The 24,615-nt window shown below is 58.9% G+C and overlaps 1 protein-coding gene across 1 annotated transcript in view; it reads right to left on the reverse strand.

The window, feature by feature from the left end:
- The window catches only part of CCDC33 (coiled-coil domain containing 33), a 45,426-nt gene that overhangs the window by 10,083 nt on the left and 10,728 nt on the right, over nt 1–24,615 (reverse strand). Inside the window, 10 exon segments of the mRNA XM_075160521.1 lie at nt 3,441–3,566; nt 9,125–9,196; nt 9,477–9,598; nt 9,707–9,836; nt 13,863–13,983; nt 14,143–14,234; nt 14,430–14,531; nt 15,302–15,411; nt 17,138–17,262; nt 22,038–22,201. Coding sequence (XP_075016622.1) covers nt 3,441–3,566; nt 9,125–9,196; nt 9,477–9,598; nt 9,707–9,836; nt 13,863–13,983; nt 14,143–14,234; nt 14,430–14,531; nt 15,302–15,411; nt 17,138–17,262; nt 22,038–22,201 — 1,164 coding nt within the window.

The raw sequence follows: 24,615 nt of genomic DNA on the forward strand, positions 1-24,615 counted from the left end.
TTCTCCCTTTGCAACACCCTTGTCCCTTGCTGCATATTCGTCCCTTGCTGCATATTCACCCCTTGCAGCACATTCACCCCTTGCAGCACATTCACCCCTTGCAGCACCCTCTTCTCCCCTTGCAGCACCCTTGTCCCTTGCAGCACCTTCACCCCTTGCAGCATCGTGGCCTCTTGCAGCACCTTCACCCCTTGCAGCATCGTGGCCTCTTGCAGCACCTTCTCCCTGTGCACCACCCTTTTCCCCTGCAGCATCCTCATCCTTTGCATCCCCCTCTCCCCTCACAGCACCCTCACCCCTCACAGCACCTTCTCCCTTTGCAACACCCTTGTCCCTTGCTGCATATTCGTCCCTTGCTGCATATTCACCCCTTGCAGCACATTCACCCCTTGCAGCACATTCACCCCTTGCAGCACCCTCTTCTCCCCTTGCAGCACCCTTGTCCCTTGCAGCACCTTCACCCCTTGCAGCATCGTGGCCTCTTGCAGCACCTTCACCCCTTGCAGCATCGTGGCCTCTTGCAGCACCTTCTCCCTGTGCACCACCCTTTTCCCCTGCAGCATCCTCATCCTTTGCATCCCCCTCTCCCCTCACAGCACCCTCACCCCTCACAGCACCTTCTCCCTTTGCAACACCTTCATCCCATGCTGCATATTCACCCCTTGCTGCATATTCACCCCTTGCAGCACCCTTTTCTCCCTTTGCAGCATCCTCTCCTCTTTGCAGCACCCTCTCCCTCACCCTTGTCCCTTGCAGCATCATCGCCTCTTGCAGCACCTCAGCCCTTGCAGCGTCTTCACCTCTCGCAACACCCTCTCCCCTCGCAGCACTCTCATCCTTCACATCCCCTTCTCCCCTCGCAGCACCCTCATCCTTGGCATCATCGCGGCACCCTCTCCCCTCGCAGCACCCTCTCCTCTCACAGCACCCTCATCCTTGGCATCCCCCTCGCAACCCCCTCTCCCCGTGGGCCACCTTTGCAGGCACCAGCCCCGAGGGGCTGCTGGGCTCAGCAGTACCATACCGTGCTGGGGGTCCCCTCCCAGCTCGCCGAGGCAGAAGACCCCGCTTGGCGGGCGCAGGAGCCCCCGTCTTCCTTGGGGGTCACCCAACAGCTGGAAATGGTTCCAGCAAAGGGGGCCCGATGCTGCTGGCAAGCAAGAAATCCTGCCCTCACCAACACTGCCTGTTTTACCACCCCGTGGTGTGTTTTGGGGGGACAAGCTGCACATCTGGGCTCTCATCTTCTGTGATGGAGCTGACGGGACACGTGCAGTGCTGGGAACAAAATGCCAGCAAGGAAAAAAAAAATGACATTTACTTCTCCCAGCCCCACAAGAAACCCTTCGGCTTGTAAAAACCCCGTTGTCCACGTGTCAGGGAAATACGGTGATGGGAGTGGGGAAAGAAAGGCTTGAAGAAGAAGCAAATGTTTGAAGAGGCTGGAGAAAACGCCCCCCTAATCGTTAAGTGCTGCTTGTAAATTATTCATCGACTGGTAAGAGAGGCACAAATCTATTCAGCGAGAGGGCAGAAGGGTCGAAAAACATGCTTAGGCTGAGCCCAGGGTAAACCCCAGCCTAAGGTCAGAAAGCTCCGAACCTTGGTAAGCCCAAGGCGGGGGTTTAATGCCCCAGCACAAACCTGCACAGAGGCTTTTCTGCCCCTGTGGGACCAGGGCAGGGAAGGGTTACCCCACCTCCGATACCATTCCTCATCGCTTTGTTTTCCTCACCCCCCCACCCTTTAATGAAGGCATTAACGAGCGGATCCGGAGCAGGACCTCAAAAGCCGCAGGGGAAGGATGGGGATCCGGGTTTGATCAGCCGGAGCTGAATGGAAAGAAGTGACAGGGCTGTGTGATCAGCCAAGTGCTCCCCCCCCCCAGACCCCCTGGACCCCGCTGCCGGGGGGGGCTGTCATGTCCCGGCTCCCTCCCGCACACACGCTCCATTAGTAGGGTGTCAGCCCTGATTCCCGGGGCTGTCAGGAGATGGGCTTTCCAGGGCTTTCCAAGCAAATCCCCGGCGTTGCAATGCAAGCGGAGTGAAAATAATTTGCGCTTTAGGGAAAGCAAAAAGCGAAAAAGAAAGAAAATGGCTGTCAAAAGTTGGAGGAAAAAAACATAAATCCTACCAGCAACACTTTCTAGCATTTTTAGCCAGTAAAAGGGCAGGGCAGGGTGTGCCCAGGGCTTGTGCAAACCCTTTCTGTCCTCCCCAGCTCCCGTTGTCCCAATTTTTAAGCATCCTTAAAACCACTTCCCACCTTCCCTCGCTTTATCGACACAGGGGTGCTCTTGTGAGGGTACAGCGAGCTGGGTTTGGGGCTGCTTGGGGCATCGGGGCAAGCAAACAGCAAAGCTGGGGGTGCAAACGCATCGCACGGACCATGTAGTGATGCCAGGGCCGGATCCTGTGCAGGTTTGAAGGGTGTTGGGGTTTCTCTGGAGCCCCGGGCAATTTGGTCCATCAATTTTGGACCTCGCATCCTCATCACATGGAAGCTGTGCCGTGGTACCCGCCTCCGCACACCCCATTACGGGTTTCTATTAGGCTGGGCATAAAGCAGCCGCCGCGGCCAAGGAAAAGGAAGCAATAAAGCTCAGTGGATTGGAGGAATTAAAACAGCTGGAGGAAAAAAAAAAAAAAATAGCTTTTCTGTATTTTTATGGTTGGTTTTTTATTGCTAATTTTCTTCCCGCTTTGCAGCCTGAATCGCAGGCAGAGGGATTGGGTTGAAGGCGGGGTTTGGGCAGCCGCTGGCGGGGAAAGAGCTGGGCGTTTGGGCAGCACAGGGCCCCTCCACCTCCTCCCTCCCAGCTATTTAATAAGCAGAATTGAGGTTTAACGACCTGTTATTTTTAAAGCCAGATGGCTTAAAGTACAGGAAGATATTAGGACCATGAGGGCTGGGTTTGAATTCATCCAAGGGCTCCATTTATCAATACAAAAGGCTGGCGGAGGAGAGCAGCCGCCTTTTTTTTTTTTTATCCTGGAGCCGAAAGGTATGAGCTGGAGGTGCCTGGGGTCTCCGACAATAATGCAGCGGTAATGGGAGAGAATTTGCTAAATGGATTTGGGATTGAGCAATCAGATCGAAGCTGGTGCATCCTGGCTGCTCCGGCGAGCGCTGCCCCCAGCAAGGTGATGGGATTCTGTCCCCCCTCCAGCCCCGGTGCCACCCCGAAACAGCCGGGGACCAGGGATGCAGGCACTGATGGAAAGGCTCCTCCATGGGCACAACACAAGAAATTATTGGTACAACCAGGCTCTGGATAAAGGCACCGCTCCCAGCAATGCATACATTGGAAGAGGGATTAAAATTTGGGATTTTTGCTGGTTTTTCAGCGTTACGAGGCGGGGTGCATTCCTTCGTGGAGGCTGGGCAGGGGGCAGGGTGCTGGCGCGGCATCGCTGGCTGCTCTCGTGGCTTCTTACCTGGCAAGAAAATGGGCGCACGGGGGCTGCCCGCAGCTCTTCGCCCCTCTCGAGCGTGTCGGTGGCGGCGGGGTCCAGGCTGGGGAGGGCATCGCTGCCCGACGGGGTCAGGAACGCCGCTGGTCTCTGGGAAGGGAGAGGCAATGGTCTATAGGATGGATGGATGCGGTGAGAGGGGCAAGGAGGGGGGACCCGGACTGAGCTGCATGTCCCCTGTCCCACCACCCGCGTCCCCAGTATGCCACCAGGACCGGCGTGGTGGGAAAGAGAGGGGGGGTTGGCCACACTCATCTCATCTTTGCAAGGTGCAAGGGGAGCTTTGGGCAGAGAGAGAATCCCTGGGGTGAACCAGCGCTGGACCGACAAGGCGAGGAGGAGGAGGAGGAGGAGGAGGAGGAGGAGGAGGAGGAGGCAGTCCTTCTCACTGAAGCCTATGTTGGTGGAAATAGCAGCTCCGTGCCCGGCTCAGCCCATCTCCCCCCTTCCCCGGGCGGGCAGGAGGTGGGTACCCAGGCCCTGCGGGTGCAAGGGGATGCTAAAAGCCACTTTGCCGCCTGGTGCTGCCGCCGGCTTCGGTGCCTGCCGGGTAAGGCACCTCCGGCTCACCAGCAGCCCCTGCCAGGCCCCCTGCCAGACGCTCCGGCAGCAGTAATGTCATTTCCCTGCCCCCCATTTCCCGCGCCCGGCTCTGCACACCCCGCTCTCCTCCCGCCAGCCTGGCTTTTATAGACTCCCCTCTAATCCGGTTAGAGGGAGAAGTCGGATCTAATGGAATAAACGATGGAGTCCGCGCACTCCTCGCTGCCGCCTGCGATGGCAAGATCACGGACAGGGACCCTTGCCGGCTCCCAGTACTGGGGCAGGTTTGGGGGGACGGGGACCCGCCTTGCCACTGGGATCTTTGCATCAAGGCATGGCGCCCCGGCACCCACCTATTTCACCTCCCGAGAGCCGGCGACCGTGACCCGGCAAATCCTCGGCTCCCCGCCGCCTCCCCAGCTCGCAGATGCTCTCTTCGCTTCGCCGGCCGAGCAATCAGGCTGGGCGCCATCTCCAAATTGGCTGCGGGCATGGGCAGCGGCCAAGTGGCCCTCGCTGGGTATTACTCCGTGCCTGCGCCCGGCCTCGCCTCGTTAGTGTGGCTAATGAGGGCAGCGAGCATCCCCCCCTCTGCAGCAAGGGGGGACGAGGAGACGTCCGGAGGCATCCCCGTGCCCTTCCCCATCGCTGCCTCATTAACACCATCAGCATCATCGTCCCCTGTGCCGCCGCGTTTCATTACGCCGCCGGCCCCGACCTCGACCGAGCTCCTCCAGCATCAAAGCCGGGGTGAAGATGCCCCCCGCCCCGCCGTTTTCCCCCTCCCCGGGGAATAACATCATGCAAAATGCAACAGTTTAGGCTCTGCCTGCAATTACCGGGGCCGGCGTACAGCTGCTGCCCGCCGCGCCGGAGCGATGGCCAGCCCGGCCCCGCCACCATTGCCCACCGGAGAGCTGCTCGCCGGAGCGCACGTGCTCTTAATTCAATTAGCGCTGCCCTGAACGCTCCCCCGGGACCGGCGGGCGGAAACCAACAAATTCTCCTTAACAAAGACATTCCCTGCTTTTTTTTTTTTTTTTTGGTTCCTCGCTGGCTCGACTCTCCCCAGCTAACGACGCTCCCGGCCGGCCGCGATGCCGTAAAGCTTCTTGTAATCTGCCGTGTGATAAAGGGGAATGGGTGATACGTTTGATGGACAGGTGTCAATCAAAAGCTGGCAAGCAGGAGCTCAGCTGCCAGCAGTTCGGCTGTGCCAAAAGCCCTCAGCCAGCTCACCGAGAGAAGATGCTCAGCAGGGAAGGGCCACGCTCCCCCCCAAAACAAGCCTTTCACCAGCTTCTGCATCCCCCGCAATGCGGTTTGGGGATAAAACCCCAACTGCGGTGCTGGTGGAGGACAAACCTGGCCGGACAGGCTGGAATAACGGGAAAGGCATGGCGATTCCCTCCTTCCCAACCAATTGTAAACCCATTTTTTTTGCCAGCCCAAAAAGGGGTTTGATGGCCGGGCTGGCACGGTGACAGTTTACACCCCGGCGCTGTGATAATTTACGCCAGGCGCCGATCTGCTTCTGGTTTTAAATGGCAGCAATTACATAAATTAAGGCTGTTTAAGCAACGCTATAGCCAGCCTGTTGATTTTTTTTCCTTGCCTGGGAAAAAACAGCACTAGCTTTTCCCTTTTTTTCAGAGGCTGTCACCGCGTGCCGGCGCGTCCCCAGACCCCATCCTGGGTGACATGACCAAGGGCGCTCAGCAAAGCGGGTGGCAGAGGCTTGAGGTGACCCCGAAGGTCCCCAGTGCCGAGTTAATGAGCTGAGCAAGGTGAGGTCGTGCCAAAACGAAGCGTAAAACAGGGCTGGTTAATAAACAGGGGCGATGAATAAATCCCTTAGGAATAAAGATGCCTCCGGTGTGTATTTTCCAGCCCTTGGATGGGGCTCAGCATCCCCCGGGCACATCGGGGACCGCATCCCGCTGACCCTGCCCATGGATTTGCCACTGGCTGCTGCGTGGTCAAACTCATCTTTCCTGGGCGAGACACCAAATTTGGGGTGGAAAAAGAAGAACGAAGGGAAAACAGGCGCCCTGCCTTGAGCCACAAGCCAGTACGGAGGTGGATGAAGCCGGCTGCAGGTTTTTCCCCTGCAACAGTTTTTCAGCGACAGCCGTTAATTTGCTAAAACGCCAGCGTTTTGCTGAAGTCTTTGATTTCTTTGTCTCCCTGAGATGATCAAAGTCTTTTGTTCTCCTTTGGGCTCCAAAGAGAGAGCGCAGGGGGATGAAGGCAGGGAGAAACGGGCTGGGTGGGGGCAAACCCAGGGGTCTCGGTGCCTTTACCGGGGCGGGGGGGGGGGGGCTGCAACCCAGCGCTGCCCTTTCCCTGGGATAACTCGACTCCTGTTTGCTCATCCCTGGTGTCGCGGCTCTTGGCTTTTAATAAAGCAGCTGCTCCAAACCCTTTCCCTGTGGCTATTGAAAATGTAGGAGGGTTTTGAGACCCTGCAGAAATACTGGGGGCTGAGCCCTCTTTATGGGGAGCCCCTTCTCCCTAGAAAACCCTGGCGCTGAGGACATTTTCCCAGCACGGAGGGTCAATGCGAGCGTCCGAAGCCAAGCTCGGGAGCATCCGGACCCCTGGTAGGAGTCGGTGAAATCCCCGCAGAGGCCACGGAGCAGCCGGGATTTACGCCCGGCTCCGAGTGTGCGGGGAGTACAGATGGCCCAGGTTTATTTAGCTGCTGTTTGTTATAAAAAGCCCAGCCAATCTAGGTTATGCATTTTCAGCTCCCTACGTTAAAGTAAAAAAAAAAAAAAGAAAAGAAACGATACAAGCTCGGTGAGTCTGTCCTCCTTTGCCTGGGGAGAGCTGTGGGGCGAGAGAGCACGGGGCAGGACGGGCAGGGACGCTGGGGCTCCTCGCACCCCAAGAACAACCAGGGATGCTGGGGCTCCTCGCACCCCAAGAACAACCAGGGATGCTGGGGCTTCTTGCACCCCAAGAACAGGCAGGGATGCTGGGGGGCTCCTCGCACCCCAAGAACAAGCAGGGATGTTGGGGCTCCTTGCACCCCAAGAACAGACAGGGATGCGGAGGCTCCTTGCACTCCAAGAACAGACAGGGATGCTGAGGTTCCTCGCACCCCAAGAACAGACAGGGATGCTGGGGGGTTCCTCACACCCCAAGAACAGGCAGGGATGCTGGGGCTCCTTGCACCCCAAGAACAGGCAGGGATGCTGGGGGGTTCCTCACACCCCAAGAACAGACAGGGATGCTGAGGTTCCTCGCACCCCAAGAACGGACAGGGATGCTGGGGGGTTCCTTGCACCCCAAGAACAGGCAGGGATGCTGGGGGGGTCCTCACACCCCAAGGACAGGCAGGGATGCTGGGGTGTTCCTTGCACCCCAAGAACAGGCAGGGATGCTGGGGCTCCTCGCACCCCAAGAACAGACAGGGATGCTGGGGGGTTCCTCACACCCCAAGAACAGGCAGGGATGCTGGGGCTCCTTGCACCCCAAGAACAGGCAGGGATGCTGGGGGGTTCCTCACACCCCAAGAACAGGCAAGGATGCTGGGGCTCCTCGCACCCCAAGAACAGACAGGGATGCTGGGGCTCCTTGCACCCCAAGAACAGGCAGGGATGCTGGGGCTCCTCGCACCCCAAGAACAGGCAGGGACGCTGGGGCTCCTCGCACCCCAAGAACAACCCTGGTACGGAGGTTGCCCGATGCCTCGCTGGGTCAGTACGGGTCCTGTATTGACTGTCTTTGCCTCTCGGTCCCCCTTTGGCCACCCCTTGCTGTCCCAAAGCCGGGCTCAGGACTAATCCATGAGCTGAGGACTTGGAAATCCAGCTTCAAGCATCCCTTGAAGCCTGGGGCTGCCCAAAGCGGGAGAGGAGAGGCTCTGCCCCTGCAACCACAGCAGCATCGCCCCTGCCCGCCGGGCTGCGGTTACGGGGTGCTGGGGATCACAGCCAGCTGGCTGGGCATCTGCCTCGGAAAATCCTGACCTCCTGGCAAGAAACAAGGGCCTCGGCAAAGCCGGGAGGAGCTGAACCTGCCCTAACCTGCTGGGTAGCAGCTCCCTCATTGATTTGCATCGCTCCGGGTCCGTCTGCCCGGGCTGCCGCCGGCTGAATTAACCAGACGCGGAGCCGAAGGCCGGCTCTGGCTCTCCTGTTTTTTGTTTCCACTCCCAGCTCTTACATACATTAAGAAAGGCAAGGCTGGAGGGGGGGGGAAAGGGAGAGGTTGGGGAAGAGGAGAAAAAAAAAAAAATTACAGCTCCCAGATCAAAACAATAATCAGCTAAATGAATTCCGCAGCATTTTCCCGCATGACTGCGAGTGATAATTTAGTGCAGCAGCCAGCTGGAAGCAAAAGGATTAATTCTGCACTTAGTGACACCCATGTGAATAATTCATCACACGCAGACCCCTTTTCGCTGACCCCCCTGGGCAATCACTCCAAAGACCCCCACCAGCCGGCCCCGGCCCGCCGCGGCTCCCCGGGGGGACGGGGGGGATGCCGTTGCCAGCGCAGCATCCAGACCTGTCCCAAATTCACTTTACGGGTAGGATTTTTTTTTGCAGAAGGGAGCAGAGGCTGGCAGCTGCAGTAATTGGATCGATCGGGCTCACGGCCGCATCCTAACCTGCCCAAGGGCCGGTCCTGGAGCCAAGGGCAAGCGGGGTTCCCTCCTCCCCGGGAAAAGCAGCCAAATTCCCTCCCTGCTGTGACATCCCTGGGGATCACAAATGCTGAAGGATGAAGACAGCTGGACATTCGTCACCGTGGTTAACCAGCCTGGCCCTTCTCCGCACGGAGACAGCCTCTCCCAAATATCCTGCCCGTGCCCTGCCTGCCCCCCTGCCTCCAGCCGGGATTTCCCGGGAATACGAGCACATGCCAAAAGCCCTGGGAAAGCGACGGATGCTCAAGGGCAAGAACGACGCTGCTTTTTCCAGCTGCCCGGCGGCGCAATCCAGACCCCTGAGACAACAGGCACAAGGGATAAACCCGGATCCAGCCCAGCAGATCCCCACCTGAGAGGTTTGGCAGCTCTGAAGAGCCATCTCCTGCCCTGTCCCCATCCCCATCCCTCCTTGCCTCGGGGTTCGCCATCCCCAGCCTCTCACCTCCGATCGAAGGAGCTGCAGACAGAGCCCCACGGTCGGGATGGCCCCAGACGTGGTTTTGAGGTCCGTGCCCTGGGGAGGCAGAGGAAGGGTCACCGCCCGCGCTGGTCTCTGGGTTTCCATCAGGGCTCTGGTGGCTTTGGCATCACCCAGATGCCATCCAGGGGTCCAGGGCTGTGGTTCGGAGCAGGGACCCCAGCTTCCCATGGGATGCTCAGGAGCTCTGCGCCCAGCTGCCCAGCCAGACCCGGAGATCCCTCCCACCGTGCCAGCAGCTATAGGTACCATCACCTATAGGTACCATCCCTTATAGGTACCATCACCCCGCGTCACCCCACAGCCCCCGGCTCACCTGCACGGTGAGGCCATCCACGCGCATCCCCCCGTTCTGTGCCGCCAGTTCCCGGAAAACGCGGCTGGTGAGGGGCAGCACCGAGTATCCCACGGGAACGAGGGTGCCTGGAGCATCCCACACTGGGGAAGGGGTGAGAGCAGGCGGCTGGGGGCACGGCAGCCCAGGACCTGCCCCCAGCCAAACCTGGGGATGAGGGGGAGCGTCCTCGGTGGGGTCCCCAGACTCACTGGCTTTGTACGGATAATATTCGATCGCCAGGGCGGTGTCTTCGGAGAAGATGGTGGCCACGTCTCGGCCTTGGAAGAGGAAGGAGGTGTCCCAGGTTGGCTGCTCTGGGGACCCGGCTGGTCGGGACATCTTAGGAGACAACAGGAAAATTATCCTTCAGATACCTTCTCTCTCTAGAGATGAATAAGCAGACAGACAGGAGGGAGAGGAGAGGCGGGGGTGAAGAAAAGCACAACCCGTGCAGCTGCATCCCATCCCTGGCTCAAAAGCAATCCCGGATCCCAGTTGCTTGAACTGGTTTTCACTGGGTCTTTGAGCTTGCCTGCTTTTCTCCAGCTAATCCCTACCAGCATCTTCCCCCCTCGCAGAGTCGGAGGAGGAAAACAGCACACGGACCAACTACCCCATGCTTAAAAACACGATGGGAAGAGCCCGGAGGCTGAGCTGCGCTAACTCCAGGGGTGAGCCTTTTGGTATCTGTTGGGCAATTCACCGCTCCCGCTTGGGAAAGGGTTTTGCGACGATATACGGACCCCGAAAGCCTGCTTGCAGGCTTTCGGGGTCCGTATATCGTCGCAAAACCCTTTCCCAAGCGGAAGGACCGGGTTGCCCATTAGCTAGCAAACAGCGGGCAACGTGTTTATCCCCAGAGCCGCGATCTGTCGTTGGAAATGGCATCGGGTCCATCCCCGCCAGCAGCTGCTCCCCCTTCGCCTTCGGAGAACCCCGCCAGCTCTCCAAAGGTCAACCTTAACACCGGCTGCCCAGCGCCAAGAAATTATTGACAGCGGCTCTTTTTTTAATGCTCTTACTCCATCCCCTCGGCCAGCATCGCCCCAGCGGGGACGAGATGCCGATCGGCTTTTCTGCATCAGCACATTTCTGCTTCGTCGGGGAGGGTGGGAAGAGGAGAAGAGGCGGCGGGGGGGGGGGGGGGGGGGAAGGTGGGGGGGTGTCTCCCTCTGCGCACGTTTGGGGATGCTAATGGGCATTACGCACCTCGGAGACCCGCAGCGGTGCATTACCCAGCCCCGGGGGTTGTTAGCAAGGGGAGAGCGGGGCTGGGATGCTTCAGAGCCCAAAAACACCTCCACGATGGGTTGCATCGGGCAGCGCTCTTAGTGCTGGCTCAGCACCGGGCTGGCTCTCTCAGCCAGGAATTTGCCAGGGGCTCCCCAGCATCGGTTGGGATTTTTAGCTGGGATGCAGCTTGCTTTGACTGCAGGGAGCCCAGCCTGTTCCTGTAAATCCTTAGGGAAAACCCGCACAGACTGGGGCAGCTCCCAGCAGCCGGATTGGGCTCAGCACCCTCCAGTCACTCCTCTCCTTTCCCAGCCTGCATCCCAGCCCACGGGGCTGTTTCATCAGCCTCAGAAAGCCCAATTTGGAGGGAAAATCTCCTAAAAAACACCGAACGCCGCCTCCGGTTACTTTTCCTGGCATCGACCTGTACAAGGCGCTGCGAGATGGTGCCGTTTTAGACTCAGCGGGGAAGGGAAAAGTCAAACGTGGGAGCATATTGTTAATTTGACCCCAATTGTCGGAGGTCCCGAGCCCACGTGGCTCCTCTCACCGGGACAGGGATGGGAGATGACATTCCCGAATTTCCCCCCCTGATTTTGGGGGCTGGCGGGGGGAGACAGGAGTGCTCGCCAGGGCCAGGCTGTCTCCCACCGGCTCAGCGGGACAGATGGACGCTCTGCGCCGGGGCATCAGAGCCGATGCACTGATCTGGGCAGACGTCTTGGCACAACAACCGCCTCTGCCCAGGGCCACCTGGAGAAACACAACAAAGGGGACGGGGAGGAGGAGGAAGGAGCCGCCTTCATCCTCCTTGGCTACCCCAGCTCGTCTCCCGCACAAAGCCTGGTTCCCCGGCAGCATCGTTGGCACCAGCAGAGGCAGAGGTGGCCAAGCCCACCGCATCTCTCCTGCCTTCCCCAGGGCTGGGGCCATCCCCTGGTCCTCACGGCTGCCCATCTGGAGGGTGCAGACCCCAGAAGAGAGAGAGAAGCTCCAGATAGGTGGGTTAAACCGGAGGGTCCCCAAGGGAAAGAGCCCAAAAGGAGATTTATCCTAGAGGGGACTAACATCATGAAGGTTTGAGCTTGGTGCCGGGAGGGCAGGCACGCCGTGGCTTTCTGTAGGAGGCACAGCCCGGTGCCCATCCACCCCACGGATCTGCCATTGCCACCAGCGTGTCCGAACCCATCCCTTTTGGTGAGAAAAGGGCTGTTGGCCCAACGAAAGCACCCAAAGAGAGCACCCAAAGCTCTTGCAGGCGGCTCTGTGCAGGTCTCAGCTAACTCCTGGCCAGGAAGACCAGGTCTCCAGAAGCCCCGGCCAGGCAGGGAAGGGTTAACCACCCGGGAACCCAAAAAACCCCTATGTAAGAGGGGTGCCCTGCTGAAGCGCCGTTGTCTGCAGACGCTGATGGGAACCGACAGGCGAGAGGGACGTGCTGGGCTGGCAGAATTATCGAATCCGATTAGCCTGCCCGGGAGTTCGCTCGGGGAAAGCCATTAACCTCTGGAACCGGAGCAGCAACGCTCCCTCCTCCTCCTCCTCCTCCTCCCAGCCTTCCCCTAACCTTTCCTCCCAGGCGTTAGGAGTTCATCCTCCCTGGGACAGAACCACGTCCTACAAGTGGGGAAACTGAGGCAGGAGACGGGGCGGGGGGGGAGAGAGCGGATGGGAGTTACGCAGCTCCCCAGGGCACCCTGTCCGTGCATCCCCGGGGAGAGCATCCTCGGCGATGTGCAAAGACAGACAGAGCCATGTGGGCGCCGAGAGGAGGAGGAGGAGGAGGAGGAGGAGGAGGAGGAGGAGGAGGAGGAGGCGGCAGCAGCATGCACGCAAGCCAGATGGCCGGGTTTAATCACTCGTCCTCCCGCGTTGGGCTCCCACGGCTCCGCGCTGGCACTGCCGCCTCTGCCAGGGCTGTGGGGCTCGGCAGTGCCCGGGTCCCACCAGTTCACAGGGGTTTGTGTCTGTATTTATCCATATAAATCCGAAGGAAATGGATTTGGACTGCCTTTAGAGGAGAAAAACATCCCTGCTCCGGCTGGGAAACTGCAGCCTGGAGCAAAAAGATGGGGCGGGGGGGAAGATAAGGTGGGGGCAAGCGCACGGGGATTTCTTTCCTAATACCTGCTCCAGAGCCGGGGTGGGCAGTCCGTACCCCGAGCCCATTGCCATGGTGGGGCTGGGGGTGCTGGTCCCAGCCCCAAAGCAGAGGGTCCCCCGCACTCCCCCCACCTCTCACCTGCAAAGAACAACCCAGGGAGGCGGAGGGGGGGGCACTAAAACAACAATTATTGTAATGAATGAAACGCACTAGCGATTTTTATGATAATTCACCGCCTCGTGGGTGACTTGGCATTTGGCCGGCCTCCTCTAAGTAATATTTTATTTATGGGCTCCCTGAACGTGTTGATACAGGGCGTTTCGCTCCAAGACGATCAAAATTCAACACATGGGGGGAGAAGGACCGAGACGGAGAAACGTGTGCTCCGCTGGCGTTCGGGACCAGCTGGATCCATCTTTTCGGGGCGGCTGGACATCTGTCCTCGCCACGCTTTCGGCTGGCACTTTTCAGAGGTGAAGGGATGGAGAAGCTCTGGTTTTGAGGGGCGGCAGCTTCACGCTGGCATCTGGCTCGGCTGCCCCGTCACATCTCCTCCCTGCCCCAGCCTCCCTCCAGTCCCCCAACCTCTCCCTCCCTGCCAACTTTTGGCAGGGTTCAGGAACAAAAGCGGGGCCCTCCTCCTGCTCGCCGATGATGCCGCGTGCCGAAAGCATATGTTGCCCTGGCAACAGCTATTTTGAAGATGTGCGTCGCTAGCTTTCCCGGCGGTACTCGAGCCCCGGGGAGGAGAAGGTCTCTGCCTTCGAGAGGCGGCACTCGAGCCGGAGGCGTGAGCGGAGCAGGGGGAAAAACGAAGGACAAAGGCACAAATGAGGAGCTGCCCGTGGATTTCTGCAGGCAGGGCGAGGCGACCGTGTCTTTGATGCTCGAAGCATCATTTTGCCCCTAATGCTTTTCCCTGCGCGGGGTGCTCAGCTCCCCTGCCGAAGGAGGGATGCTCATCGGCACCCAAGTGGGATGGATGCTGCCAGACCCGTGCATCCCCACGGATACGCTCGGCCTCATACCTGTGGGCAGCCGTGGTTGGCAGCTCGGGCAATGCTGAAGGCTGCTGCCGGAGGGTCCGGGAATGTGATGGTGGTGGGGCTGATGGTGGGACAGGCGATGGGATGCTTCTCCATGTGGTGCCTGAGAGGTGATGGAAAAGGGGAGGGTCAGCACATGCGGAGTCCGCTCCTGGCAAGCCAAGCACCGCAGGAGGGGGTGACGGCACCAGGGGTGCTCAGGTTGTCCCAAGCCCAGCGCCCCCCACCCATGTCACCAGCAGCCCCCGCGGCCGTCACTCACTCGTACTCCTGAATGTTGGTCACAACTCTGGCCACCGCGACAAGGGTCCCAGGGGGGGTGGCCAGGGGGGACGACAGCCCCCGCAGCAGCACCTGGGAGGTGGGGAGCCCATGGTGAGGGGTCAGCAAATGGGGGGGGGGGAAACAAGCTGCCCTAAATCAGCATCAACAGCCACTAGAGCAGGAGACAACGTGCAGCAGCATCCTCCCCGAGTCGAGATGCTCTGGTCCATCCCGGACCCTGCAAACCTCCCCCTGCCACCTCCTGTCCCCAGGGCCACCTCTCACCTCCAAAGCCACGTAGCTCAATCCATCGCAGCGAGGGATGAAGTTCCCTTTGCGGATGACGGTGACATACAGGACCGTCCCCGCGGGGTCCCGCGTCCTCGGCTGTTTGCGGAGGAGAGCGAACCGTGGGAGGAGGAAGGGTCAAGGCCACCGAACGCGGGCGCTGGGCGCGCAGACAGCCCATCGCTGACAATAAAGCACCAACTGATAATTAAAGCTCGCTGTCCCCCAGAGCCTTCCCGGAAAAGATCAATATAATAAATCCTTCTGCATTTAAATATTTAATCACTCCCAATCTCTGTGCAGGGAAGAGGAAACTCATTTCTGCCAGCCAGAGCGTAGGGGAGGCTGATTTGGGGGAAGTATTGAGTGAGTTTGCCAGGTCTCAGCCGTACAGGGAGCTACCAGCCAGGTCCCCGGGACTGTTCGCATGTTGGGACGGAGAAATCCCCACCGAGGGGCTTAGGAAGCGGCTTCTCTCTGGGGCTGGGCACCTGCCTGCATTAATTAATGCACGGTGGGCCCTGTTTAACGAACGCTCTGACGTATGACCCGGCCCCGCATCTCCTTCCCCAGGATACTGAGGGCGAAAGCACGTCCCAGCTCACAATCCCATCGTTTTTCCTCCACGTTTTCCCACCGGAGAGAGATGAAAAAAGCCCAGCACAACGCCTGCCTTGTTCCCACCTCACGGGAAGCTCACAAGCCTCTTTGAGCACCTTCCCTGACGTGCCAAATTCGGTTTTCCCACTGGGATTATGCCGTTACACAAGGCTCCCTTTGCCCACAACCCCCAGCTACAGCCCCCGGGTGAAAATTGAAGTTATAAGCAGGAATAAGCAGCGGGATGGAGGGACAGGCGCCGTACCTACCAGCACCAGCCTGCAGTGGTGGGGCTGGAAGGGCTGGAGGTGCCGCACCGGCAGCTGGAAGGTCCCCAACGCCTCCTTGGAGGCTTTGTCTGCCACGGTGAGGGTCAGGGCTGGAAGGGAGAGGGTCGGCCGTCAGGATGAGTGGGGCTGGCCACGGGGTTTGGGGAAGGGGAGAGCAAGTGAAGCGATGGGGAGAGGTCTGGGGGAAGGTCTGGGTGAAGAAGGGACAGAGGCGATGGGGGATTGATCCGTTTTCAGCAGCTCTTTCCCCTCACAGGTCATGGTGGGGGGGACAGGGGCAGGATTTACACCCGTCCTGGGTTTATACGCACACACACACACACGCATCCCAAGGAGCCATCAAGAGCATGTCCCAGGCATTCCCAAGAAAGCAAAACTCATGAGGAACCGGCACCAATGCAGCTCAGATTCCCATTTAAGAAGCCGGGATTTCCCGCTGATCCATCTAATCCTCCTCCCTGTCTCCAGGGGAGCTGCCGGGGTGCGATCCTGCCCCGGGGTCAGCCCGCAGCCGGCGGGTGGGTTTTGCAGACCCTTGCCCCCACGGCATCTGCCCTCTCGGGGGTGCCCGGCCTCCGGCTGTCCCCCGGCACGGCAGCGTCACCCCCACGGGTGCTGGCACCTCCAGCTCTTCCCTTAATTTAAAGCAAAGCTGCAATTTAGTTGACAAGCACGAGCAGGAGCCTTTTATCAAAAAAAAGGAGCTGATGGAAGGGAAAACCGCCCTCTCTTTATGCTGCCATCAAGACTTGGGTTTCCCTTCCCCCAGCTTAATGACTGTGCCGAGGCACCCGCCTTAACTCCTGCTTGGCCAACCTGGCGATGCCACAGGTCGTGCATGTCCCCAAAATGAAGACGATGGACCAGGCAAGTGCATGGACCGTGCTTTCCCGAACCCGTGCTTTTCTTCAAGTGCTCGATTTATATGGAGATTTTCTTTATCTCCCAGCCCCTTGTAGAAAGAGCACCAGGGAAAATGTTCTGGGGTCGAGCGAGAGACAAGTGGCTCTTCTGTTAGTCGTCACCGATGATAGATCACGCTCGGCAGCCCCGCCGATGGAAACTGTATTTCTGGGCAAGAAAAGGATGGAAACCATATTTCTGGGCAAGAAAAGGTGCGAGCTGCACCTGGAAATGACAGCTCTGGTCTGACCATCTAGAAGATGAACATCTCTGAACATCTGGGGGATGCTGGGAGGCAGACAAGGGGGGCCGGAGGTCCCATCGGGTCTCCCCGTATCTCTCCCGGTATCGCACTGGGCAGGTCCAAAGTACATCAAAAGCTCCTCAATTTCATTTAGGTCAGGGCCTAATGGGATTAGGCACGATGTGAAGATTGGCTCCCACAGTTTGTTTTGCCAGGGTCTGATTATCATCAAATCCCAGCCCCTAATGCCATGAGTTTTATTACAATTACAGACTTAGCCGCCCCGCGCGGGAAGCGACAGCATCATGATGTGGGTCCAACCGATACAAGGTGTCGGGGGCGGGATGGCAGCGGGGAAAGATTTGGGGTGCTCTCCCCTGATGCCAGTTCCCATGGGATGCTTTGGAGGACGTCCGGAGCTCGGCACCGTCACTCGCCCCGTCCTGCAGCAGCGTATCTGGGGGCACGTCCCTCCCGGTCCTACACTGAAGCCACCACAGCCATGCAGGGCTCAGGGCATGGCTCGTCCCCATCGCGGTCACCCTCTGCCTGGGTGCTGCTTGAGGTCCTTTGGGCTCCCTAATATCCCAAAATTAACCCTTTGAGGAGATGAGTCCCATGGGCCGGTCCCCAGCATCCCTGGCCCCATGGTCCTCCGATGCTCTCACCTTCCCAGCCCGCATCTTCAGCATCCATTTCCACCGTCACTTCCTCCTCCCAGGTGGGCGCGTGGGTGGGCACCGAGGATGCACGGGTCACCTCCGGCTTCTGCTCATCCCCTCTGCTGGTCTTACTGGGAGGAAAAGGGAGGCAAAACAGGCCGGTTACTGGGTGAAGAAGGGGAATGTGTCAGCAGGGAGCTGGGCCTGGGAGAGGGATGAGCACCGTCCCCGCTCGGTGCAGCTAACCGCGGCCAGCCCACCCTCCCACCACCCCTGGCAAAGTCCTGCCCCTGCTCCGGCGGGCTTGCGCTGGGGGTCCAGGACTGGTTTTAATCCCGGCTGCTGGATCCTGCCGAGCCCCCAGCGGTGGGGTTTGCAGCCCCTTTTATCCGAAAGGCTATTTCGGACCCCGGAGGCTAATTATCTGGCTGTATTGATGAAAGGACAGGGAGGAGGCTGCTGGGAAAGGAGAGAGAAGATTGAATGTTAACGACCGCCATCATTAAACTCAGCGCATAACGAGGCTGAGCAATAATTACGGCGGCGTTAGCGGCTATGGGCCCCGAGTAATTCTTCATCCGTGCTGGTGCAGGGCCATCACCATCAGGGCTGTTTCGGGGTTGTTCCTCCCACTTTTATCAATTGGTCATCAATTACTCACAAGCTTGGCTAATGATAATAATGACCCCCCCTCCTTAGGGGGGCTAGCAGATCTTTTAGAGGGTCTCCACTGCCCAGCGAGACACTTGGTGTTATCCTGGGAATCCCAAAACCACAGCAGAGTCCCACCGCCTGGTGATGTGGTGACCTCAAGTCCTCTGCTTCCCCGACCATGGGGTGAAGGGGGACGGTGACGTGGCATCAGGCCAACATGAGACAGATGCCCCAGCCCTGCCAACGGGTTGCTCTGGATATTAAGGTGATAAAGTGTCCGGTGCTGGCTCCTCCAGGAAAGCTCTTGCTGGAGCAGAGCCAACGTGGCTCTTAGGGAGAGGTTACTGGAGCACTGTGGTGACAGAGAGCAGATGGTGGCACTTTGCCACCCCATCTCTGGGGAAAAAGAGATGATAAAGGTCCTTCCAGCTGCAGCGTGAGCTCCAGGTAGTGGTGGGACCAAGCAGGTTCATCCCAGAGGTATGAGCTGGATGGGAGGATGCTCCACGCTTGCAAGACCTCCATCCTCTCTCGTTGCTGGAGAGATCAGTCTAACAGCCCCTCAGCCAAGCTGCACCCATGTCCCGTGCTCCTCTCCCGTCTCCCATGTGTCCCTTCCCCACCGGAGAAGCCCACCTGCATCCCGCAGGGATGGAGCCGAGCCGGCCAGCTCTGGCAGGTGGGAATTAGCATCGGGCTGGCACCGTTGTGGAGGGGCTGGAAGAAAATCGGCTCTCCCGTAATGAGCTCTGTGGGGGATTGCTCTACCAGCAACGTGCTCGGAGTCCGAATGAAGCCAGACCTGGACTGGGGGGGTGGGAGGAGGAGGACGGTGAGAACCGGCTGCTCTGGGCCCTCTTCATTATAGACTTGCCTAAGGACGAGAGAGCATTCAAAAAGCTGTGAAGTGGGGAGGCGGGGAGGGGGGAAAACAACCCACAACAGTACAACACATGGGGATGTGCTTCAAAATCAAATGAATAGGCCGGGGGCAGCAGGAACGGCAGAGAGCGGAGATGGTTTGATGTCTCCTCCTCACCCCAGCCAGCTCCAGACCCGCTGGTGGGGCAGGAGATGGGGTCTCCAGCGAGCAGGCGCTGCAGAGAGCTGCCCATGGGATCGCATGCATTGGGGCAGGACATGGCCGGGATGGAGCAAGAGATGCTCCTCTGATGCTCTGCATCCCTCCCTGCCTGCTCCGGGGCAAGGCACTTCTCTCTGCCGTGCGGGGAGGCACCGGGTCACCCACCGCTGCCATAAAAGATAAAGATAAAAGGTAAAGACGGCCACCCCCCGGGAGTTATTATACACCACGTCTCAGCTACGGTGCTTGGGGACAGCATCACGCAGCCGCCCCGCTGCATGTGACAGCCGGGTGCCCAGCAAAGGGCTTGGCAGGGCTGTGCCCAGCCCTCGTAAATATTTATTTATCCGGCGTTATAAGTTATTATCCCTACAGGGTGAGTTATTTCTCAGGGCTGACATCCCTGCAGAGCAACGCAGTGGTGCAGGTGCATCGTTCTCCGGGAAGAACAATCCCGCGCAGCACGGCCGTGGTTCACAGGACCGGCATCCAGGGTGTTACTCCTGCAGCAGTTGCAGGATCTGGCCCTGGGGAAGGCGCTGCTGCCCCCCGCCACGCAGCCCCACTGTGCTTGGTGCTGAGCTTGGGGGGGCTCAGGGGCAGTTTGGGTAAATAAATATGGAGAAATAAATCACAGAGGTGTAAGAGCAGTTTCTGAAAAGATTCAGAATGAGAAAGGAAGAATTATAATTTCCTCTCTCCTTTGAGAAACCCAGTTTTTACATCGCTCCTGACCCTCTAGTGCTAGGACGGTCCATCTCCATCCCACCATGACCTAAGCTGGGTGCCGGGGCGAGGAGGGGACCCCCAAAGACCCCGCTTGGTCCCACTTCCCACACCCCCTTGCTCTGGGGTTATCACCTGGTTTATTATTGGGCACGTCGCAGAGCCAAGGGGCTTTGCTTGCAGGAACACTCTAACCCCTTCCCAGGCACCCATCCCATCCGCACCACGACCAGGACCGCTGCCTGCGCAGGCAGACCCGCAGGCAGGAGGACATCGGAGCCCCCATCCCCCAGGCTGGGAGCAGACGGTGCATTCAGCAGCGACCTTGAGCTTCTTCTCTTGGTGCTGAAGAGCAGGAAGGAAGAAGCGAGGAGGTACTTTCACCCGCCCGCGGTACTCAATGGAGAGGAGAAGCTGGCCGGAGCCGGGCGCTTTGTGCCGATAATTGCAAACACACCTGGCTCTGGCACGCCAAGGTCATCCCTGCATCACGCCGGTCCGGGAGCAATTTATCTGTGCGCACGAGGGAGTGAAAGGAAGATGCAGAGCAAAGCCACGGATGCCCCTGAAACCAGGGAGTGGGGATTTGCTCAGGATTCAGAGGATGAGGAGCAGAGCCAAGCCGCTGCCAGGTCCCCGGAGAAGCCCCATCCTCTCCGGGGCAGGGATGAGCCCAAGCCCATCGGGATGCCTGTCCGGGCTCTCCTGCTGCTCGAGGTCTTTCAGATTCACTCTGCCAAGCCTTTCCCTCCCCGATCCTCTGCACCGAGAGCTGGAAGCGATGCACACGACTACGGAGCGCTATGGGATGTTGAGTCCGGGCACGAGCGACTGGGCAGAGCCACAAAGGGCTGGTGGCGGTGGTATCGCTCCCCTCCTCCCATCCCACTCCTGCTTTTGGGGGGTGATGCTCTGAGTGCCGGCAGTTTGAGCTCGGGCTGGCTCCGCTGGTGGTACCCAACCGCTTTCGGGGGGATCAGCTGCCACCAGGTCCCCGCCGGCACCATCCACCGACCGCTTCTCCTTCCCGTCCATAAAAACCCACCTTTTAACTGCAACATGCTACTCTCCTTCAAAAGCGAGCGCCCTGAAAAACAATAACTGATTCCCTTCTGCCTTGGCTCCCTCACTATGGTTACTAAAAGGCCCCTCATGTGTCCTGCATCCCTAATATCACCCTCCCCTCCCCTCCATCACTCCCCTGTTACCATGGCAATGCGGTGATGGAGCAGCACCAGAATGTAAAGAGAGATGCAACAATCACACGCCACCCTCGTGCTATCATTTAGGATATTGATGTTTAAATCTCCTGAGATTATCTGGGGATAATTGGTTTATGGAAATAGAGACAACTCCTGCGGTGGAGTTACTCAGGCTGTCGGGGCAGAGAGCGGGTCCTTGGCATGGCGGAGGTGGGAAAGAGGGGGAAGGGGTGATGGAGGGGCGGCAGTGGGGGCTGCCAACCCATGTGCCAACCAGCTCCTGCCAGGCTGCAGGTGCCAGCAAAAACCCAACAGACGCTGCTCTCACGATGGAAAGCTGCATCCCTCCTGCCCAGGGAGCCTCCGGGATGTCCGACACGGCTGGCGCCGGTCACCGTGGAGAAAAGGTACGCTGTGCCACGCCGACAGACCTTGGGACCCCCTTCACCACGGAGCTCAGGGTTTCGACATTGGAAAACACCCAGCAAGCAACAGTTTGCTCTACATACTTGCAAAGAAGATGTTTCCAGGCTTTCACAGCCCCGGCTGCTGATTGTCCCCAGCGGACGAGCTCCGGCCCCGCTTCCCTGTCCCCTGGCATTGATGCACCCACTTGGGTACCAGCCTGCCCGGTGCTGCCTCGGGGAGATGCCCTGGAGAAACCGAACCCCGCAGCCAGGCGATGCTCCGAAGCCACCGACAGCTGCTTTCTCCCCCCTTTTCCGGAGAAGCGGTGCCGAAGCCGCTCTGCCTCCTGGGATCCGCTCTTTGGGATCCCAAGCTCACCCCGCAGCAGCGCCGAGCGGAGCGGCCTCCCTCTTGACACAGACCAAAGCATGACCGGCTAATTGAGTCCCTCGGCACATGCATAATGCACGAGGAGCCAAGTTCTCCTTACCCAAGCATCCTGTTTTATTTATTAAAACACTCCTTTATTTATTGTGATATCGTCCCGAAACCCAGGCGGCATTACCCTGTGGATTCTTTGACATCATTTTATACTTTCAATATTAGGAATGCTTTCTTCCCGACGCCCCAGTGAGCCAAAGCGCCCCGTCCCCCGCCTTCCCCCACCTCAGCTCCTCTCCCCGCACCGAGCATCCCACGGAGGTGATGCTTGTGCATGTCACCGCAAAAGAGGTTTCCCCCTCCCCGGGGCTTGCAAAGAGTTAATAACAGGGTGACAGCTCCTAAACCGCTGTGTCCCCGTTGTCCCCCTTCGCGGATGCTGGGTACTCACACGATGACGTACGGCCACGGCACCCGTCCCTCCCGCGTGGCTGGCAGGTTGCTGGCACCGTGGAGGGTGATGGTGACGGCTTCCTTCCCCACGCGGGCCACGTGCCCCCCGCCAGCCCCCGGTGCGTGCCTGGGCTCCTCCATCCCTGCAGGGGACTCAGATACCTGCCAGGAACAAGTGGGAGAGACATCAAGGTGGGCAGCAGCTGGCAAAGCTGCAGGCACGTCCCCGTCACCCAACCTTTTCCCCACGGCCCCAGCTCAATGCTGAGAGCCCAGATAAGGGAGGTGATGCCCCTGGTCCATCTCCATCACCCAAACTTGTCCCCACAACCCCTGCTTAATGCTGAGAGACTGGATGGAGGAGAACAAGCTGAGGAGATGGTGTCCCCAGCACATCTCCATCACCCAAGCTGGTCCCCACAACCTTTGCTCGACACTGAGAGCCCGGATGGGGGAGAACAAGCTGGGGAGATGACGCCTCTGGCACATCCCCATCGCCGCTGCCTCTCGCCTATCCCCAGGGCCCAGCTGTGGCTCTGCACCAGGGATGTCACCATGCCACAGCAGGGCCACAACGGGTGCCAGGCTCTCTGGGAGGACACCAGCAGCATGAGAGCATCCTGCATTGGGTGAATCCAGCCCAGCATCCCTGCTCAGCTTGGTCCCATGGGGGCCAGCTACATCGTGGTCCTACCAGAGACCCCAAGCCAGGTCACCGAAACAAGGGGTTAACCATCTAAAGCATCTCCATTTCCCCCAGGGCCCTCTGATCTGCCAACAACCCCCCCTCTGGCCCCTGCCATCCCCCTGCTCCCCCTTCTCACCAGCCCAAGCATCTCTGCAATTTATAGGGACTCTGCAGGAACTGGGATCTCAGCCCAATCCGAGGGGAAAAGGGGAGAGCGCGGCAGCTCCCCCCCGTCCCAGCTCATTAATTCCCACCAGCTGATGTGATAAGGAGTGGCAGAGCCGCAAGCTGCCGCTCCTCACCCGCGGGGGGACCATCCCCCGCGCCCATCACACCCCGTCCAAGTGAGAGACGGCGCCGTCCCCCCCGGCTGCATCCTCCCTGTGCCACCGTCTTGGGCAGCAGGCAGTATTAATGCATCGAATATCGCATAGCGCTGTGCCTACAAGGGGTTAAAACCCACCCCGCACCGCTTCAGACCCTGACGAGCAAACCCTTCCTGCAGCCTTCTGACCTCCTGGGGTGAAAGCAAGAGCTCCAGCCCAGCAACCACCCTGTGGGCTTCTCAAAGCCGCTGCCTGCAAATCCCCTGCGACGCATGGCTTTGCCTCCAAACTCTGTAACGAGGGGCTGGTTCATCCTAAACCTTCTCCCTTGTGTCTCCCGAGGCCGCCCAGCCGCAGTGGTGATGGGCTTGGCAGCGGGGAGGTGACCTAAGGATTGCTTGTGGGATGGAAACCTGGGTGCTCTGACCACCAACGGCTCAGAAAAACATTTAAATCAGCTTTTTTCCCCCCTTATTTTTTTGCTGTCAGCTCAGAAGGCAGCTGGGGCTGGGTGCTGGGGACCAGCTCAGCACCTGTGACAGCCAGAAAGTGGCACCGAAGGAGCAGAAACAAGGGGAGAAGTTGGGGAAGGATGCCCCGACCTGCAGAGCGGATGGGGGGGATGGACCCCAATCCCACCCTGGCTCCAGCCCTGTGGCAATTATCCACCCGCCCCGCAATGTTGATGGAGAGGGGAAATTCCAGGGTTTCTTGACCCGAGGTGAGATAATAAATACCCGTCAAGTCCCCCCCATGGCACGGACTCTGCCCGCTGGCAGCCGGAGCGGCTCCGCTCCCTGCCCGAGCACCCCAGCTCTCCCTGCACCCCCAAAAGCCCGGCACAGCAAGCCCTGACACCTTCCCAAGGCTTTTCCAGAGAGGAAGAGGAAAACGGGGTGTGTGTAAGAACATAAACTCTATCCTAAAAAAAAAAAGCATGATTTTGCCCCATCCCAGCATTGGTAAAGAGGGCAAACTGTGGGATGGAGCTGGGGAAACTGGGAGGAAAGCACAGACTTGGGTTTAAGACCCCCGAGCTGTATCAACACGCAGCTGCATCACCAAGGGAGGGCAAGGATGGATGGGGGCTTCAAAGAGGCAGGGTGCCGGATCTGCGGGCAGGAAGCAGGCACGGGTGTGCAGGCAGGGCAGGCAGGGCTGCTCTCCCTGGAGACCCCTCTCTCCTTTCAAGAAAGCATCTGTTCAGGCTCCGGCTCTGGAGTTTTAGTGAGTATTTGCACCCCAAATACTCACTAAAAACCCAATCCAGAGGAATTCCAGCTGGCAGAGCCGGGAAACAACCTTGCTTTGAATTGCACGGACACCTCCGAGCTCGCTGATGGAGCCCCGCTCTGGGGGACCCCAGGACCTAAGCTGTGATACTGGATCGGTGTCCCACACCACACCCTTATTTATGGCCCCAGATCACTAATTTGGGACATTTTCCTATGTTTTCCCTATTTTCTTTCACATTCCAGATAACAGAAGCAGGTTTCTTAGCACACATCTTCATACCCACCACTTATATTTACATCTCTCTAAAAAACCAAGTAGGTTTTACC

Source organism: Calonectris borealis, chromosome 11 (genome assembly GCF_964195595.1).
Source record: "Calonectris borealis chromosome 11, bCalBor7.hap1.2, whole genome shotgun sequence".
NCBI lineage: Eukaryota > Metazoa > Chordata > Aves > Procellariiformes > Procellariidae > Calonectris > Calonectris borealis.